Source organism: Coloeus monedula (assembly GCF_965178545.1).
Source record: "Coloeus monedula genome assembly, chromosome: 7".
NCBI lineage: Eukaryota > Metazoa > Chordata > Aves > Passeriformes > Corvidae > Coloeus > Coloeus monedula.
Genome location: NC_138787.1, coordinates 28,888,919 through 28,908,247, shown reverse-complemented (window position 1 = coordinate 28,908,247; position 19,329 = coordinate 28,888,919). Strand labels below are relative to the sequence as shown.

The window sequence follows — 19,329 nt, the reverse complement described above, 5'->3', positions numbered from 1 at the left end:
TTCTGCCTCAGGATATCCTTTGACAAGTGGGAACTAGTTGCAAAATTTGGATCCCAATTTGGATTTCAAATGTTGTCCAAGTCTAGGCCATTCCCTATTTGTCTTCTGGCCCATTTCAGGTAGTATGTGGATTTGGATTCCAATTTTGCAGGTGTTCCCACTGTGGCTTGTTTGCATCTTGAAGCTAGGGTTTGATTTGGGCATTTCTCAGGTTCACTGGCAAAAATTGCTCACTCATTTGATACGGAAGTCCCCAGCAGGAGTGTGAGCTTGAGAAACCGGGATGTTAGGGGTCATTAGCTCATGTAAGCATAGCACTCTGAATATACAAAAGGCTCTATTAGTTAGGAGTACTTAGGACTTGTCTGCCCTGGGGATTGCCCTTATTCCAGCCTTTTCTCTCCAGTTTTTGGCATGGTTGCACCATTGCAGACCAGCCTGCTGTTACGGATGCTTTCCCACTCTACCCTTGTTTAACTGCTCTGGGGCAAATCCAGTGACTGGCTCTTAACGGCTGGAATCAAGTTTAATTCCCACTGACAAGGTGTCTGGACATGTCAGCTCCACTGGTGCAGGGACAGGTGAGCTGGCTTCCACATTTGCAAATCAGAATGGGATATACTGGGGTTGGGACATGGTACAGACACATTAAATTTTACCCCCATATGAGCCCTTTTGGGTGTTGAGGCAGTATATATGGTGATGTTTCCATGCCATGACACCTAAGATTAGGTGGACATTGCTATAGTGCTTCCAGAGTGAATTCCAGAAAGCTGTCCAGGGCTGTGTTTCTCCTCCAAGGTGAAGAGGGAAGTGTGTTTTTCTCTCTCAGGGGTCCCATAGGAATTTGATACACATGGTGATGGGTCTCTTAGGTGGACCCTTCTACTGTCCTAATGAATGGGGGTGAGAAACATAACAGATCAGCTTTTGCTTCTACTCTGGAAAACCAAAGTCATCTCGAGAGAGGATTCTGGATCACACTGTTCATATTGCTGTCTTTTTTTAACAGAGCATAATTCGTGTAGTTTTCCACGACCGCCGCCTGCAGTACACAGAGCATCAGCAGCTCGAGGGCTGGAGGTGGAGTCGCCCTGGGGACCGCATCCTTGATATAGGTGAGGCTATTTCATTGTGGCACCTCTGCAGTGTTGGGAAGATGAGTGGTGTATGGAGTGTTCGCATTTGTGTTTAGGTTTTTTATGAATCCTGTATGTATCTTCGGGAGGGAAGGAGATCTAGCGCTGTAGGTCCCAAGTAGAGATGTCTTTGGTGGCTTTGCTTTCACGTGCATCTTGTGATTGTATGGAAATGCTTTCTCTTCTTCAATTTAATATTTTTAAAATTTTAGGGGTTTTCTTCTACAGATATCCCGCTGTCAGTTGGTATCTTGGATCCCAGGGCTAGCCCAACCCAGTTGAACACTGTTGAATTTCTCTGGGATCCATCAAAGAGGGCTTCAGCATTCATTCAGGTAAGAGACAAGTCATATTTCTGTGGTAAATACAGTGGTTAGATAACTTCTAAAGACCTGGGGAGTCAAAATAGCCAGTACATGAAGAAGAGAGAAGGATGATAATGATAATTACTAACTCATGTGACAGTCATGTGTAATTAATTTGTAGGATACTCACTAAATCAATTTGCTAGCTACTTGTTAGTGCTGGAGTACTGCCTGCTACTGCCAGGATCTTCTTTAAAAAAATACTCAGACACTGGTATTGCTTTCTAAGCATAGGTTTTGTCTTGAGGAAACTGTTCATAACTTGTTAGTTTTGCTTGCTTTCCTCTTTCATGACTGTTTCACATTCTGAGCATCAGCTGTCTTTAATCTGAATGAGGAGTTTACCTAACTCAAAGGATGCTTTCCCTGATGCCCTGTTTCTTTCTGAGCTGGTTGTTCTCCTGATTATTTTGTCCAAAGGAACAGAAATGAAAACGTATGAACTCTTCTGCCTCTTAGTTTTTTGTGAGGAGGCAAAACCTCATGTTCAGTCAGTATCTGAAATTCAGATTTGCACAGGTTCCAACTGTCTCCAGAGATGAGCACAGCTTCTCTCTTGCCAGGTACATTGCATCAGCACAGAGTTTACTCCACGGAAACACGGAGGAGAGAAAGGGGTGCCCTTCCGGGTGCAAATCGACACCTTTAAGCAGAATGAAAATGGTGAATACACAGAACACCTGCATTCTGCAAGCTGCCAGATCAAAGTGTTCAAGGTATGAGGTAGTTTTGGCTCTGTCATCAACTAGGTTAAGGCACAGAAACATGCAGAGATTTCAGATTGTGTAGGAGTGATGCAAATACTGGAGTAAAAGAACAGGCTTTTGACTGGGTATGCTTAAGATCTTAAACAGGACTTCAGTGCCGAAGGTGGCATAAACACTGACCTACACAGCAATTCTAGTTGAAATACTGCACCAAGACTTGTGCCAGTCCGTTGTGCCTCAAACACTACAAAAATACTGAGATATATAGAGTATCCACTGCGTTTTGATGCTCCTAGGCAATCAAGATATTAGGGCATCTTCAGTTTCTTTGATTGAATTCTCCACAAACAATGAAATTTTATCGTGGAGATCTTAAATACCTTGTCGTTGTTGTTGTTGCAGCAGAGTTTGCCGCCATGATACCTGGAGGAGAAAAAGATTCAGACAGAAAGCATCTCAAAGCTCCTAATCTGGGCATAGAAGACCTATAGCTACTTAACAACAAGCTCTCCGTAGGCCTGTTTTCTCAAAGAATCTGCTGCTCCGGCTTTGTTCCTGGAGCAGTGTCTTTCCTGTTTCTGGAAAGATGGTGCAAATGCCAGTTGAAGTGCATAACTTATAGTCTGAAATAGTTGGAATCACATCTCAGGACTGTGGTCAGCCTATTTTAGAATTGCAGTAGGTGTTAGTGGTGGATGTACAGAAACAGTAGAGATGCTTGATTAATTCTTTTCTTGAGAAAATGCAGATCTGATCTTGTTTCATATGTAGAATTGCTGTAAATCTTGAGGAGACTTTTGTGAACAGATTAGATAAATCTGTTGGCCTCTGTCTCCAAATTTGTAATACTTGGCATAAGGCAGAGCCTGTGCTTGTACTTATAGCCTAAAGGAGCAGACAGAAAACAGAAGACTGACAGGGAAAAAATGGAAAAGAAGACCACCCAAGAGAAGGAGAAGTATCAGCCTTCCTATGAGACAACTATTCTGACAGAGGTAAAGTGTTTTAGACACATCCTACTACATCATGTTGGGAGATAAATTTAAAAGAAAACAGCGTCTGAACCATGGAGATTGTCTTGTGGAGACATGTATGCTCCGATCTGAGTGAAACAGAGTGGAGTGAAATTATAAAATGACTCTCACTGTTAAAATTTATGAAAGATGCCAAAGTTTCTTGTGTTTTGGGGTATAAAACAACCCTTAGCAGCCTTGCTTTAAAAAAAAAAAACAACTTCCTCCATTTTCACTGTGCTCCTGGGCACTTGTCATGGCCCTCAGGTGCCAGCTGTATGAAAATACAGTTGTCTGTATTTTTTTCAGAACTACTTGGCAAAAGCTCATGTTGGAGATGGGGCATTAAGCAGATGAATAGACTGTCTGATTAAATTAATAGTTTGTTTTTCTGTTATTGTGCCTATGAAGCTGCTGTTACATGCAAAATCTGAGAAGATTCTGGGTTATTCTCTGGGAATATCTTGTGTCTTATATTCTGATGCATCTGGTGTAGAGTTGTATGTGCTTCTGCCCCTCCCTGTCATTACTGAGGTATCTGTATAAACTCACCATAAACAGGACTCAAGAAAGGGATTTAGAAGTGTTGTTCAGTCTCCCTATGGGAATGTCCTGTTGTTTGATTTAGTTCTTAATTTTTTTTTGGACCAACTTGCTGGACTTCCAAAAATGATGTTAATTGTTCTTTATTTAAATCAACTTCCTGTTTGTGAGATCCAGTCTCTCCCACTCAATTTTCCTCATGTTGCCAGGAGCAACCGGCATGTTTTCTGATTGACAGACCTGATTCTACTGAGTTGGCAGATGCCAGACTCTCCCCATGAGCTCTGATGCACTTTGACACATTGCATGGGGAAATACAGGTTGCCAAAGAGTTAAATATTTGCCAGTGCTTGTGGAGATGATAAAATATTTGCTAGTGTTTGTGGAGATGATAAAGCTCCAAAGCTACACTTGCTGTCTTTTTATCGTTGCAAGCAAGGCCCCTACAGAGCATTTTCTTGAGCTCTTGGTGGTGGGGGATTCAACAGGGCTAGATTTCTTCTGCTGATTACTGTGGCTTAAATTCAGAACAGAGTCACCAATTCTAGCTGGGTTACTTTGGTTTTACACTACTGTCATGGAATGTGGAGTCTGACCTATATTTGTGAAGGCTTTTAGTATCTTTGTGTCTGTCTGTCCATCTTAAATTTTCTCCATTTAATACCCATTTATGACTTGAGCTGTTTGACTAATGGCCAGAGATTTCAGCAGGCTGGTTCACATTCTGCTCCTTCGCGGGTGTAAACCTGAAGCAATGCCACTGGAGCATTTTTGTCACTCTTGCCTGGATTTAATTAGGGATTTATAATTGAGACCAGGGGTATTTCTGTATCAATGCTGCCTTCAGTCTGAGTTGACTTACTGGCGTTGCTCTGACTTACAGCTGTGCACACTTTGGCCCAGTGTTATTTGGGGACAGGCTTTGTGAAATGGGAGAAAGAAATGTGGAATGCACAACTGGAATCAATCTGGCCCCCTGACAGCCCGCTTGGAGAGCAGTGTAGAAAATCCATGGCCCATCTCCTCCTCCCAGCAGGAATGATGAGCTGAAGCTAGTGGCGTGGCAACAGCATGAATGTGGTATTAGAGGAGAATCGAAGCCTTTATTTCCATCCTTATGAAAGTTTCCCTGCTGTCTTTCTTCCAACAGTGCTCTCCCTGGCCAGATGTGCCTTATCAAATGAACAATGCTCCATCTCCAAGCTACAACAGTTCTCCCAACAGCTTCAACCTCGGAGATGGGTATGTAAGAAATACATGCTTTATCTTTCCTGTTGGTATCGTAGCCTTTGTGTGTCCATGCATTTCATACCCTGGAAGAAGTAGTTAAGGACCACCACCCTTTCTAGGAAGGGGAAGGTATTTCCTAAGGTCTTTAAGACCTTCCATCCAGGAATTCCCTGTAATTCAGAGTACTGTTGGTATGTGCACTGTTTATGTGGTGGCTGGAAGGTGAGCATCAGAGGGCCTCCAGAGCAATTCCTCGTGAGAACACACCACACCCTGTACCTGCAATCCCCAGTATCTTCTCACAAGTGTGTTAGAGGCTTTCAGCACCTCTTCAGAGTTGATATTTCTTCCTTACGTTCTGTTTTGAGGGTAGTTTGGGGTACTGAATTCCCAGGTGAATGAGATGTAAAGAAATCCTGTTTGGGTCAAAACAGCCTGGGTTTTGAGAAGTCCTTTAAGAACAAAGGACTAATGAAGGCATGTTTAATTCATTAAATAGCCATCATTAAGAGACAGCTCTAGTCATCCTGAAATGCTCAAGATAACTGGTGTCAGAAAGGTACAGCAGTGTCCCTCAGTACTTCTGAGTCCTCCCTGCTACATACTTTCCCTTAGGAATTTGGTGAAGGCCTTTTTCTTTTATTAGGACTCTACCATCTTGTTTCCTTCCCACACAACTTAATTACCAATCCATGTTGTATCACTAATTTTCAGTGAGTCCCCTCAACCTGTGAAAAAGGGCAAACACTGAAATTACAAAATTGTGTTAGTAGAGAGATCTGCTGAGCATTTTCTTCCTTTGGTAAAATCCCTGACATGTTTAGGAGTCCTGTCTGTGTTTAGGAGAATTTAGTAGAAATGTGGTTTTGCATAATTTATGGCACTTGACTATGTTTAAGAGAACACCAGGGTTGAATTATAAGGTCCTTTTTTCAATTTTTGTAAAGAATTATTATTAGGTGGTGGATTTAGTTAGGATATTTCTGGCTCATAGAAGTTTTGAGTTCAGCCACCCTGTAGGTTACAATTTTCTTGCTTAGATGATGTCACATTAGTGAGTCAGCCATATGGAAAAGTTTGATTGAGGTCAGTAAACCTAAGTTTTTCTCTCAGTTGCTGAGGAGGACCTCAACTGACCAGCAAAAGACTCAGGCAGAGAGGGGTTTTTTTATTCTTGTTCCAGATTTTGGACACCTTTATAAAAATCTGATAGTGGAAAAAAAGCCAAGTTGGATGTAACTTGTGAAAGTTGAGTCAAGTAAGGAGGGGGAAGAGGACGGACACTGCAATGTAAAATTTAAAATAATGTATTTTTTTTCTCTTCCAACTTTATATAATTTCTTTTAGCAACAGTTCTCCAACCCACCAAATGGAGCTCCTGCCTCCCAGCAATGATGTAAGTACTTGAGATCATGTTAATGTGGTGCTTTTCTCTTTTAGGACACTGGTGAACAGTTCATTTCAAGACCTTCTTATTCTTTTTGCAATGTAGCATCTCCTTCCTTCTGCTTCTATTCAAGATGCCCAGCAGTGGCTTCATCGTAATAGGTTCTCTCCATTCTGTAGACTCTTCTCAAGTTTTTCGGGTGAGTTTAAACAGTCCAATTACTTTGGGTTTTTTTCTCTTCTCTAAGTGCAGCTCATGTAGCATCTGCTGCTGGCCGCTTTTGATGGGACACCTGGTCTGATCCAGTGTGGTTGTTCTTTTGTTCTTAGATTAGTTACCATCTGTCAAAACAGTTTGTAGACATATAGAGTAATTAAAAATGGAAGAGAATACATTAAGATGGAAAGGACTTCCCAAATTCATTAAGTGCAACCTTGAAGCAAGTCCAGGGCCTTATGCAGTTGCCTTTGAGTATCTCCAAGGCTGGAAATTCCACAGTCTCTCTAAAAAATCTCCTCAAATACTTAACTATTCTCTTTTCTTATATCTAATCAACATTTCATCTTCCGTCTGCTGCCTCTCACCCTGTCCCTGTGCACCTTTAAGAAGCATCTGGCAGCTTCACTGTACCCTCCCATTAAGTAGTTATACACACCAGTAAGATGGTGGAAGGGGCAGTTAGAGGTGTTGAAACCATGAGGAGGCTCTCTGACTTGCAATATGATGAAATAACCCAGTGAATGTGACAGTTACAGTAAACTGGGTCATTTAATGGCCAGAGTGAAATACCTAGCTTGTTCCTGTGTTGTCTGGAATATTTTCCAGTGAAGCACTGTTCTTTTGGCAGCTTCCAGGTTTGTTTCACAGTGATTGATTTGAGGTGCACACCTCTCTGAATTTGAAACTTCTCTGTGTAAATCTGTCTGGTTTAGCTTTGTGGATTCTCTACCCCCTCTACCCCTGCCCTTTTCTGCTGCCCATACATATTTGGAAGCTAAGATTTGCTTAACTTCTGAAGAAAAATTAATTTGAAATATGTAGGTGCCGACTTACTGAAGATGTCCAAAGAAGATTTTGTTCAAATCTGTGGGCCTGCTGATGGAATTCGGCTCTTTAATGCAATTAAAGGAAGGTTTGTACTATTTCCTTCCTGGTTTTTTGTTATGATAGCATCCCTTGATAAATTTCAGTGTTAACTGGAAGTTAATCCTGAAGCTGTAGCATTTAGACCTCCTTTTAATACTTCGAAGAGGTTCTCTCAGGGACTGGAGATCACAACGATATTCAAATCCAAGCACAGCTCAGAAATCTTGCCAAAACGAAGCAGCATAATGTGGGTCTCCAGTGGTTTATTTGCTACCAGCTGATAGCTTACATCCATTTCATGAGAGACACAGCCTACAATACCTTATGTTGCATCTCTATCAGAGGTAACAATAAAAAAAACAAACCCCTGGAGCCTCAAATGACTCATAAACTTACTTTCATTGCAATAACCTCATAAATTCTGAGCAGGATTTAAATCAGTAGAGGCAGGTATAATGAACTGCTTAGCAAGTGCTGTAAACTGTTTATGCTTATCTGATCTTGAAAGATTAAGGTACTCTGTATCACCTCCCAGGAGTCTCTTGCTGAACATCCTAAGCCATCTAGTCACCAGCATCAAGACTATCCCTTAGTTTGTTATTTTTGGACAGCCTGAATGGCTTCATCTCTTACTGTTTGATAGCTGACTTGGAACAATTTTAGATCTACTAAATAACTTACTACTGTTTTTGATTAATCCATAGAAACGTAAGGCCCAAGATGACAATTTATGTCTGTCAAGAACCAGAGCAAAACAGGTCTCATCTCCACCAAAAACGAGAAAATGGAGATGGAAGTCTTTGTGGTAAGTTCTTATGTATGGTCTTTGTGAAATACTTACCTGGTGAGAATGCTGCTTCCTGCCTGAGCTCCTGTGTGGGACAGCTTGGTGTCCTGAGTGTTTGAAGGGGTCCTGTTTATCCCAGTTCTGCCTCTTTGGTTATGGTTTCATGGCTACAGGTTACAGGTGGCACCATCTGCTTGCGGAGCAGACCCAGCTTACAAGTTAGCTGCAGAATGCCACAGCAAAATCTCTATTCAGTTCTTTGTAGGGACAGTAGCATTAAAAACTACCCTTCCATCCACAATTTTCTTTAGATTATGTCTTGTTTGAAAATATTCAGGGAAATGGAAGGTTGGTATGTCTTAAAGTGAGGTTCTAATTCTTGAAAGTTCAAAATTTTTGGGAACTTGTCATCCCTCACAACACAGTGTACAATCAGATGAGAATAGAGATTGTCCTTAAATCTTGCACTTAGTAATAAACAGGCACAGCTTTCCTACCTGGTAGGTATAATTTGGATTGTATTTCCAGAACAGTATTGTCATCTGTGTTGTTACCTTACACATTGTATGTTTTAGTTTGTGCCAGTGGATGGCGTCTAATAAAATACTGCTTCTGTGTGACATAGCGTGTGTTTTACTCTTTGACTGATTTTTTTTTTTTTTTAAACTTCAAAATCAGTAAAAGAAGGTTATCCAAAAATGTTAGCAGCTTTATGAGAAGGCCATTTTAGTGCCCCATGATGCAAGTTGTCATTAGTCCCCGTGTTTTCCTCTGGGTAAAAGCTGTGTGTGCTTTAATTGCCCGCTGCATAAAAATAGTGGGTATTTTTCTGCAAATCATCAAGCCAGATATGTGGGGGATGCTTTGAAATACTAAGCTTGTTAATTCCATTTGAACCTTCATCTTAAACCTGTTTGGTTGTTGATGCTGAGCCATGTCTTGGTGCCATCTGTATTTGCTGTCTTGTAACTGCACTCCAATTGTTGCAGTGTATCATGCAATCTTCTTAGAAGAACTGACCACGCTGGAATTAATGGAGAAGATTGCAAACTTGTACAGCATTTCTCCACAGCAGATAAATCGGATCTACCGGCAGGGACCCACAGGGATCCATGTATTAGTGAGCAATGAGGTGAGGGGGCTAAAGGGATTACATCTTTGTTATAGATGTAACACTTGTCTGACTTCTTGAAGTTAGAATGAGCTTTCAAATTATGGAATGCATCTTCAAGGGAGAATTTCAAAGCCATTAATCCCAACAAGTTAAGGTAAATACTTGGAGTGAATCAGCCATGTGCAGCATTGATTTCAGTGTGCTTTCAAGACCTTTGCTTTGTAAAAGATGCTGAGGTTCTTGATTTTTTTTTTTTTTAAACAAAACAAAACACAGCAAAATTGGTCATTTATTGCTCTCTCCAACTACCTGAAAAGAGGTTGTGGCAATGTGGGGCTCAGTCTCTTCTCCCAAGTAACAAATGTCAGGATGAGAGGAAATGGCCTCAAGTTGCACCAGGAAAAGTTTAGATTGGGTATTAGGAAAAATTTGTTTATTGAAAGGGTTATCAAGCATTGGAATGGACTGCTCACCATCCATGGGGGTGTTTAAAAGTCATGTAGTTGTGGCACTTGGGAACATGGTTTAGTGTGGGACTTGCTGGTGCTAGGTCAATGTTTGTGCATGACAGTCGTAGACATTTTTTCCAACCTAAATGATTCTATGAATTTCTTTTCATTTTGGCTACTTACACAAATTTTGAAGTGAGGATCTAAAGTAAGAGCTTTTAAAATTAAATAGGTAAGTTCCCAAAGAAGGTAAGTTTTAAAATCTGTAGGGCAGTTAGTTTTACATCTTGGCCCATGATTCCAGGCACTGGGTCTGTCACTATATACACTATATGCACACTATAATTTATGGACCTCTGCTACTGTTTGTGTCCCATTATATGATGCCTTAATTTAGTCCATTCCATTAACTTGCAGGTTAACAGTAAGTTGCCCTTCTTCCTCTTTTCCCCCTACTAAATTACTTACTCATTCATGCACCAGAATCACTTAAGGAGCCTCATTTATAAGAAGCACTGTTAAAACAAATGAAGCAGAGCATAGGTCTCAACTGGAGCCTAAATTCAAGGCTGTAATGCTTATTCCTGAAGTCTCCTTGCTATTCCAGCCTGATTAAATCTGAAACTTTGATGCTTTATGGATGCAAAATGCTTGAAGGCAACTCTTGTTAGAGGAATTGCATGAACCAGCTTGGGTATAAGGCTTTAAGTATTTGTTTAAGTCAATTATTAACAAGGTCTATTGCTTTTTAAATATTTTTTCTTGTTCTAGTACTATAGTGGCAAGAGTGTGGCACTCTGTGAATGTACTTCATGCATCATTAGGAAAAGACACACAAACTGGCCAGAGAAGTTTGATTTGAAGGAGTAGGGGCTGGATGTTAAGTCCAAAAGAGTATAGGGAGATAAGTCTAAGTTGAAAAGGGTATTTTAATGTGAGAACTTACAGCTGAAAAATGCCCTACTTCAGTGATATTCTGGAGCTAGGAGAAAGCTTTTTCTCAAAGCTGGATTTCATGAGCTGATCAGAGAGGTTCTGGTCACACTGCCCTTCTCTGAAGTTGTGTCCAGCATTTGCCTCAACTGTATGAGACACCTCCTGAAGGTAATTCACCTCCTCTGTCCCACATTGCTAGTCCAAGATGGGAGGAAGCATTGACTAAGGATGAACCTTAAATGGGCTTTTCTTATTGGATCTGAAGTAATTTCAATCTCTTTATTTAAAGGTGTCACTAGAACCTGCACCTGTTCTGAAAATCTAGTTGTTTCTCATGAATAACTGAAATGGCTTTAGGTTCTAGTCTTTCTTCCCATGATTGGCCTTGTGTCCAGTAACAATTTCACTGTGATTCCTGTTCCTTGACAAAATACAAGCAGGTAAATGATTCCTGCAAGCACAGCATCTGTATTAATGTCTGGTCAATAGCCAGGTGGATGCTGCTGAGGTGGCATTTCAGTAGCAACTCCTTTATTCAGCAGGGAGTCCATTCCTTGGGGTTTACCATCTCCAGGTATTCTTTAAATGCCAGTGTAAGTTCAACTGAGCTCCATCGTTTAGCTGAACATGTAATTATCACTGTTGGAATTTTAGGAAAGGGACAACCTTCATCCAGTCTAAACTAGTACAGCTTCACTGAAAGCAACAAAGAGCATGATGTTTAATAGAATAATTGGAGTGGTATAAGAACCTTCAGGATCAAGAGCTGTAAAGAGGCTGGTAAAGTGCTGAATAAGCTAGATCAGTTTCAGGCAAGCTTATTTAGTATGAGCTTCCCTTAAACACACTAGCAACTGCAAGGACCTTAATTAATCAGTGATGTATGTTAATAATCTCATGGCCAGGGTTACTCAGGACTGTGTAGGACTAGACACCAAATACTGTTTGATACCTCTCCTCTAAGTCTGTACTGGCATTGAAAGAAATGTGAATTTAATTGCTAAAAATATGTTGTGTTGGCTTTTTTCCTTCTGCTCTTCAGATGGTGCAGAACTTCCAAGATGAATCTTGTTTTGTTATCAGCACATTAAAAGGTGTGTATTGCTGCTGCTATTACCTGCTGCTCTAAAGATAATTCCTCCTTTCAATTGCACTAAACGTTATCACAAACTCAGTGCTGTTATCCTGAAAAGATAAGTAATCTAACCTAGTGCAAGTCAAGGTGTTGGCTAGACTATGATAGACTGATTGATCAGTGCTTTACTCTGTTACACTGTTACAAAAATTTCGTAAGTCCATTGACACCACTGACGTAAATGACCAGAAAACCTTGGAGTAAAATGATAAAATATGACAGTATGTAGGGTTCTTTATATAAATTATTTGACTTAGATGTTCAACATTGGTTTTCATGAGTGGGTTGTGAAACAAGCATACAAACTAGAAAGAAAATTCAAAGTTCTGTATTTCTGGTGTTTCCTAAAAGCAGTATAAATATGCTTTGCATTTCTTTGTTACAGCTGAAAGCAATGATGGCTACCACATCATTTTAAAATGACCGTGCTGCACACAGAGACTTTAACAGCCTAAAATTTAGTGCCTCACTGAGATTGCTACAACCTAGACTGGAAACATGAAGAACCTTCTGGATAAATGTTCCTGTGAACTAAGAATTACCAAACAGCTTAAGAAAAAACTTGCTTTTACAGATAGAAATTTTTGGTGGTGTGTGATTTTGGTGGGTTTGGTTTTTTGTTTGTTTGGTTTGGTTTTGTTTTGGTTCTTTTGTTTTTTTGAAGCTGGAGCTGAGAACATCCTCAAAGCTTGTACATGTTTCTTCCTCCCTCCCTTCCTCTTCAGTCTTAAAAGTTGTAGAGGTTTCTGCTTATTACTTAGAAACATCTGCCTTGTACTAAAGGGAAATGAAAGATAAACAAATCCCAATTCTCTTGACCCTCATGTTTGGGTGAATTGATTTACTTACAGTTCTGAGTGTTCTCTTGCTTTTAACACATTACCCTGATGCTGATGGACATGGACTCCCCAAGGCTCCTCTTGTATGCTTTGAGGTGGAAGGCTTGGGGCTACATCCCAAAACAGATTGGGCAATGCAGAGGATGGGTTTGGTGCCCAGCCTTCACTTGAAGTGTCAACTCTGGAATCCCACACTTAGCTGTTCTCCACCTGCAGATGTGCTCAAAGTCCAGAGACCTTGGTCCCTCCTGACAGACCTTCTGTAGTACCAATCCAACTGAACAGTTTTGGGGGGGTTCAAGGGAGGACAGATAACCTGAGGCAAGCAGTTCAGTACCATATTATTATCTTTAGCTTTAGAGTAGTCTCTGTGAATGGAGCATATGAAGGTTTTCTGAGGAAGTGTTTTGAACATTCAAAGCTCAAGTGCTCATGACAAATTCATACTATGGATTTATTCTACTCTACAAAGTAGTGAGTAGCTGCTATCTTTACTGTAACTGGGAATTAGATGTTTTAATCTTAATGGATTTTTATCCTGTAACTGAGGTAAAACTGAGTTTTGATAAAGACCAGGTAACAGATCATCTTAGTTGCTGCTTCTTACATTCTGGCTCTTTCATTTTTGACTCCTGTTTTCAATATCTGTAACTATGAGCATCTCCACCCTCCCGTGGTCTTCTGGGACTCCATGCAGGCTCCATTAAAGAAGTGGCTTCCATTGAAGTCAAAGGCAAACTGGATCACACCTTTCTTGCGTGGATGAAATCATTTCAGTTTTGACAGCTAAATAATAAGGCTGTTTCCCCAAACTGAGTGTCCATATACCATCAAAATCTGATTCTTGAACATTTCATTTCATCCTGAACTGACAGGGAAAGCTGAAATACCAAACATTTTCCTGGAATGGAAATTTTTCAAAAAATGAGAAATTGTTAGCTGGAAAACACTGAATAAAATGTTCCAGCCTTTTGAAATGGAAACATTTAATTAAATCCATTTGGTCCTTTAAAGCAGCATCAGTTTGGGCTACTGTTGCAGCCCTCAGAAACTGTCTTTCGAGTGCCCTGCGCGCTGTGTCTCCCTTGGGGCTGAGCTCTTTGGCTGAATTACAGATCCCATGATGCTCCTACCCTGGGTTAGTCAAACAGGGAATGCGTCATGAGGGCTGGAGAGGTGCCCAGGGAAAGAGGGGGCCATGGAGCTCTTAAATTACAGCTCCCAGCTGAGACTAGAGGAATTCGGATAGACACGGACTGATATTTCTCTGACAAAAGTTATGTGTTTCAAGTTTTCCCAACAGAAATAAACAGCAAAATATTGAGAAAAGCAACCTTTTTTTCATTAAAAGCATCAAGTTTTGCGCAAAAAACCCCACCCATCCCCACTGATTTTTTTTCTTTTTTTTTTTTTACACCGAAAATAATACTAGAATAGAAAAATTGTGTTACAATGGGAAAACCTTCAGCCAACTCTGCTAATTGAGCAGCAGTGCCTACTTAGGCACGATCTTGCTCAACTGGCTGTCCTGGATCCTCCATGAATTCTAGGCATCCAAAAAGAATACCTAGGCTTTGGGACATGGTTCCTCCCTCTGAAATGAAGGAATTGAGGCTTCTTGGTTGAGGAGCAGGCTCTGTAGGTGAGGAGGAGCTCCTGGCTGTGGAATCCTGGTTGTGGCCACACAGTTAGAGCTGCCTTCCAAGACAGTAATGAATTCCAGATGCCTTTGTGAGTAGGTGGGACCAGTGTGCCCGTGTACCAGGAGCTGCTTGATTTGTTTTGTAGAAGGTGCTTTGGAAGATGGATGTTGGCTGTGGTTTTTCATCGTGTTCTGTAATACTGTCCCAGTGCATGGTATGGCTGTTGTGGGCATGCAGCTCAGGTGAATCTGACCTCATGAGAAGGTTCAAAATGGACCTTGAAGTTGCCAGGAGTGTAGCCTGTATCATATCCACTTCGATGTGATAGGCCTGTAGCTGAGGAGACACAGCAATACTGATACACAGTAGAGTGAAGAAAGGATAGAGGTGGTTTTGTTGCCAGAGCTAGGGACTGAGAGCTGTTTGCTTATTTTAAAAAGTCTAACTTCTTGAGTCTTTAAAAAACAACTTTGCCCATGAGGAATTATATGTCAAAGTCCTCATAGTGTTTCAATAGCACTTGCTTGATCAATTTTGAACCAAAAGAAGTCTGTTAAAGCTTTGCTGTATTTAGATTTTTAAAAATAAAACAATTTTACTGATGTGAGGGTGAATTTGATAATATATCTTGCTTTCATGCTCTAAAATGGTATACCAGAGTAAACAATCCCAGAGACTATAAATAGTTTTCAATGGGTGGGTGCTACTGTTTTGTCTGTTTGAGCCTGTTGTAAAGCTGTACAGCTTTGGGGTGTGTAATACCTACACTTATTTGACAGAGTAGTTCTAGTCCTTGTTGAACCTCTGTAGTCCCAGCAGGAATTTGGAGGTTTGTGGTTAAGTAACACACACCCATGAAGACACAGCACAGCTGGTTTGGGGTCCAGGAGACTGTTGAGTTACTTCAGCTTAGAATCATGGACTATCTCGAGTTGAAAGGGACCCATAAGGATCACTGAGTCCAATGCCCTGGTCTTTATAGGAGTACCTAAAACTGATCCCTGTGACTAAGAGTGTCATGAGTGTCAGCCAGAGCATCCCAGGGGTGCCTGTCCCAGTGACCACCCTCCCAGTGAAGAACCCTTCTCCAGTGTCCAGTCTGAAATTGCCCTGATTCAGCTTTGTTCCATTCCCTCGCATCCTGTCACTGGTCACCAGAGAGAGATCAGCACTTCCCCTCTACTGCTGCCCTTGAGAAAGGGGCAAAGAGAAAGAAAGATTTGTCTCACCTGTGTGTCAGGTAATTCATGACTCTCCTTGGATCTGCCATCCCTGGAGGGACTTGTTTGACCTGTTTGTGGAAGTGGCAGCCTCCAGAAGGAAGCTTTTGTTTCCTCAAGACTGGAGGAAGCACAAGTGTTTAGTCTGGGATAGATACCTAAAATCTAGATAGACTAAAGGCAAGGGAGGTGAGTAGCTCCCACTCACCTAAATAGCATTTACTTTGTTCTTAAGTGCCTGTTAGACTTATTTTTACTTTGTTGTTGTTGTTGCTCTTGCCTCTTAAAAAGTAAGAAAACCTGCTCAAAGTGATTTAAATGAGACTTTTTTCAGCTATATGTGAAATTTGTACAGCAGAACTTTTATAAGGACTGGAGCTTAGGATTGTTGGGGAAGATGAAACAGGACAGCCTTATAAATATGATTGCTGTTGTTGCTCTTGCCTTTTAAAAGGTAAGAAAACCTGCTCAAAGTGATTTAAATGAGACTTTTTTCAGCTATATGTGAAATTTGTACAGCAGAACTTTTATAAGGACTGGAGCTTAGGATTGTTGGGGAAGATGAAACAGGAAAGCCTTATAAATATGATTGCTGTTGTTGCTCTTGCCTTTTAAAAGGTAAGAAAACCTGCTCAAAGTGATTTAAATGAGACTTTTTTCAGCTATATGTGAAATTTGTACAGCAGAACTTTATAAGGACTGGAGCTTAGGATAACAGTGAGTAACATGGTTTCCCAAACTGTCCAGCTTTTCAGTTGTATGTATGATGACAGCCACTATGAGTAAAAGTGGGCTTGCTGGGGATGAAAAGGCAGAATCATTGTGTGATTAATACCAATGTGACTCTAGCCAATACTGCAAAGTATAAACTTGACTTCTTGTCAGATCTGTACTGTCTGTTTGAAATTTGCTAAATTGTGGCATTTTCTCTATCAACTGAGTAAAATGATACAGATCAGTTAATACGACTTTGGTGATGTCCTGAAAACTCACAGTAATGCCCACGATACACAACTGCAGGGCAGGGAGAGGGCAAATGATCTGGTGATAAAAATTTGGCCATCTGACTGGGGTAGCAGGACCGGTGCTATTAAAATTAAAGCTCCTGTTCTTTCTACTGGCCCTGCATGGTTAACTGGCTAAAATAGAAATGATCCTTCAATATGGAAAATACTGGAGTTCTCATTGTCTTAGTGTGAAATTTAATGGGCTGAAGTTTCAAGAATTGGAGGTGGTAAAAGGATTCTTGCATTTGAGAAGCCCTGAATGGCACTCTCCTTATAATGTAACATAAACATATATATGCATATATATACATATATATCCACATACATACTGTACTGTATCAACACATATTTGTGCTGAGTACATGTGTTCTTTGGCTTTGACTGGTACTCTGCTTTGTTTAGTTGCAGTTCAATGTAAAAGACTCTGGTTGATCAAGCTTCAAAACCCAGCCATTCCTTGGGTAGAAATGTAAAAGTCCATAGTAGCAACTAGGTGATTTGGACACGGTACATTGGAATGATGTAGATTTGATGAATTTTTGATGAATTTGCGATATAAATCCCAGGCCTTGGTGAAGATGAGCATATTCTTTCACTGACACTGCAGTTCTACATTGCAGCTTCTGAAAATTAGTTAGAGTAACAGAGAATAGATTGCCCAATGCTTTGTGAACTAGTAAGGCTACTCCATAAGCAGAACAACCATATGATGACTTTTCCTAGCTCAGTGTTGTATTGCTTAAGCATTGGCTGTAATTCTAACAATCATCTGGTGGATGACTGAAACAGGTTTTTTTGTCTGTGTCTGTTGGGGTTTTTTGACTTCTCAAAGAAATGCTTGTATTCAGACTGTAGCTTCTCTTTCTCTTACAGTTATGAAATGGTTTAACTTTATGCTAGTCATAGAAATACTTCCTTAAGATTATAATGTTTGACAGCACAGGGTACTCAGATGGGGAGTGTTTGGCTTTCATCATCACTACTGTGGGTGAATAGAAGGCAGACTGGAGGTGTATCTAACATCCTTGGCTCTCTCTAACAAAAGGGTTAAGCTAGTGCCTAATTTTTTGTGCATTTTTGATTTGTACCTTTTTTTTTTTTTTGCCATTCCCTCAAAATTTTGCTCCCTGGCGGGGTATGCATTGGTGACCAGATGGTGTACCCAACTTTTTAAAGTAGCCTGCTGTTGTCCCGGTTTGCTTGGGGTGAGTGTTTATCTTTCAAAGGGGAGTTAGCTCTCTTCACTGACAGTGCAGCTGTTAGAGGCAGGCAGTGCTGGCCACAGAGTTGGCATGATGGGCAAGGGCGAGTGGAGGTGGGTCGATGGGAGGCTGAGGCGTACCAGTTGTGAGTAAATACTGCCACACTCTTCGTCTTTTCCTATGTTGGTTTTTGGGTTTTTTTGTACATGAATAAATAAAAAAAGCATATTTTGCACTGGCTCTTGTACTGTTGTGCAGAAGAAATCCGTATCTAGAATCTGTGCTCCAGTCAAAATGCAAATAAATCTGTTTGTAAGAAGCACGGGTTTGGTCTCTGTTTATTTGGTGCGGTTGGGCACAGGAGAGCCTTGGCATCAGCTGCTGCTCAGTGTGCAGCTGCAAGGGGCTGGGTGCCCACTCAGGGTGAGGGGAAGAGCAGAGTTTGCAAAGTGCTGGCCAGAGAATGTCAGCTGCATCCCAATGTCCTGCAGCATTTTCTTCGAGTTGGGACTGACTTCATTTCCCCACAGCACAATGCAGTGACCAGTTCGTGTTTAATCCAGGTCAAGGCACCAGGAGAAATGCCTCGTTCTTGGAGAGGCTGTGACAATGGGCATATGCGTTACTGCAGGCACCAGCTGTGTCAGATGGCAGCTGGCTTTGGTCTTGCAGTGCTCAGAAGGCACAGTGGTTCAGAGCCTGGTCCTCACATCAGAGATGAGCAGAGTCCCTCAGAGCAATGCTCTGTCCCATTAAGCAGCTGTGAGACACATGGTGGCAGTGAGGTTTGGATGTGAAGCATTCACAGTGGTTTGGCTGGAAGAACTCCAGTATCCTCTAAGGTTTAAACCATAGATCTAGTAACTTCCATAGTCAGGAAATGAGCAGATGTTCGTTCAGTGTCATTTTCCAGTTGGAGAAGGTGGAGCCCAGTTTGGAGATAGTATCTTCCAGCAGCCAAACTTCATCTCAAGGCAAAGTATGGATGGATGCACAACCAGGGTAAGGGTGCTCCTTAATCTGAATTCATCTCATAAGCAGTTTCAGCTCCTTTCTTGTGCTGAAGAAGTACTTTAATCACAAAATAAGAAAGTGCAGCTTGGGCCTGTATATATATCTGTTCATATGCAAAGTACAAGGGCACAGACACTGCTCCTAGATAAAGGTAGATGAGAATTTAGTATTTTTCCCTCCTAGTCACTCAGGCATCCCTGAGAAGAGGAAAGGGACCATCTACCCCGGTTTCTATTAGCTTAAAATTCCTCTGGAGGCAGAAATTCATGATACTGTAGTCAACTGCTCCGTGCATGGTCAGGCACCATCGTGCCCCACAGGGCTGCTGGGTTTAACATGGCTTCAGTGTAGGTTCAAATCCACTTCCAGGCTGCAGCCAGGCATCTGTGTGGGTTGTGCCATGAGGGCACATGCTGGTAGGCTCTTGAGGGTTCAAGGCTGGCATTTGAGTTCTCCAGGGCTGTCCGGAGGGTGCTAAGTTTGGGGCGGTTACTGGCAACAAGTGCTTGGTGA

General features: G+C 41.3%; 1 protein-coding gene across 1 annotated transcript in view; it reads left to right on the top strand.

Annotated features, from left to right (window-relative positions):
* Positions 1-13,676, top strand: part of TFCP2L1 (transcription factor CP2 like 1) — a gene marked incomplete at its 5' end in the record, with an annotated part of 31,853 nt that extends 18,177 nt beyond the window's left edge. Inside the window, 12 exons of the mRNA XM_082284619.1 lie at positions 1,013-1,118; positions 1,368-1,474; positions 2,068-2,220; positions 3,096-3,206; positions 4,918-5,009; positions 6,345-6,393; positions 6,490-6,583; positions 7,426-7,516; positions 8,175-8,275; positions 9,247-9,389; positions 11,799-11,850; positions 12,277-13,676. Coding sequence (XP_082140745.1) covers positions 1,013-1,118; positions 1,368-1,474; positions 2,068-2,220; positions 3,096-3,206; positions 4,918-5,009; positions 6,345-6,393; positions 6,490-6,583; positions 7,426-7,516; positions 8,175-8,275; positions 9,247-9,389; positions 11,799-11,850; positions 12,277-12,314 — 1,137 coding nt within the window. The 3' untranslated portion in view covers positions 12,315-13,676. The remainder of the gene's footprint in view (positions 1-1,012; positions 1,119-1,367; positions 1,475-2,067; positions 2,221-3,095; positions 3,207-4,917; positions 5,010-6,344; positions 6,394-6,489; positions 6,584-7,425; positions 7,517-8,174; positions 8,276-9,246; positions 9,390-11,798; positions 11,851-12,276) is intronic.
* Between the last annotated feature and the right edge of the window lie 5,653 nt (positions 13,677-19,329).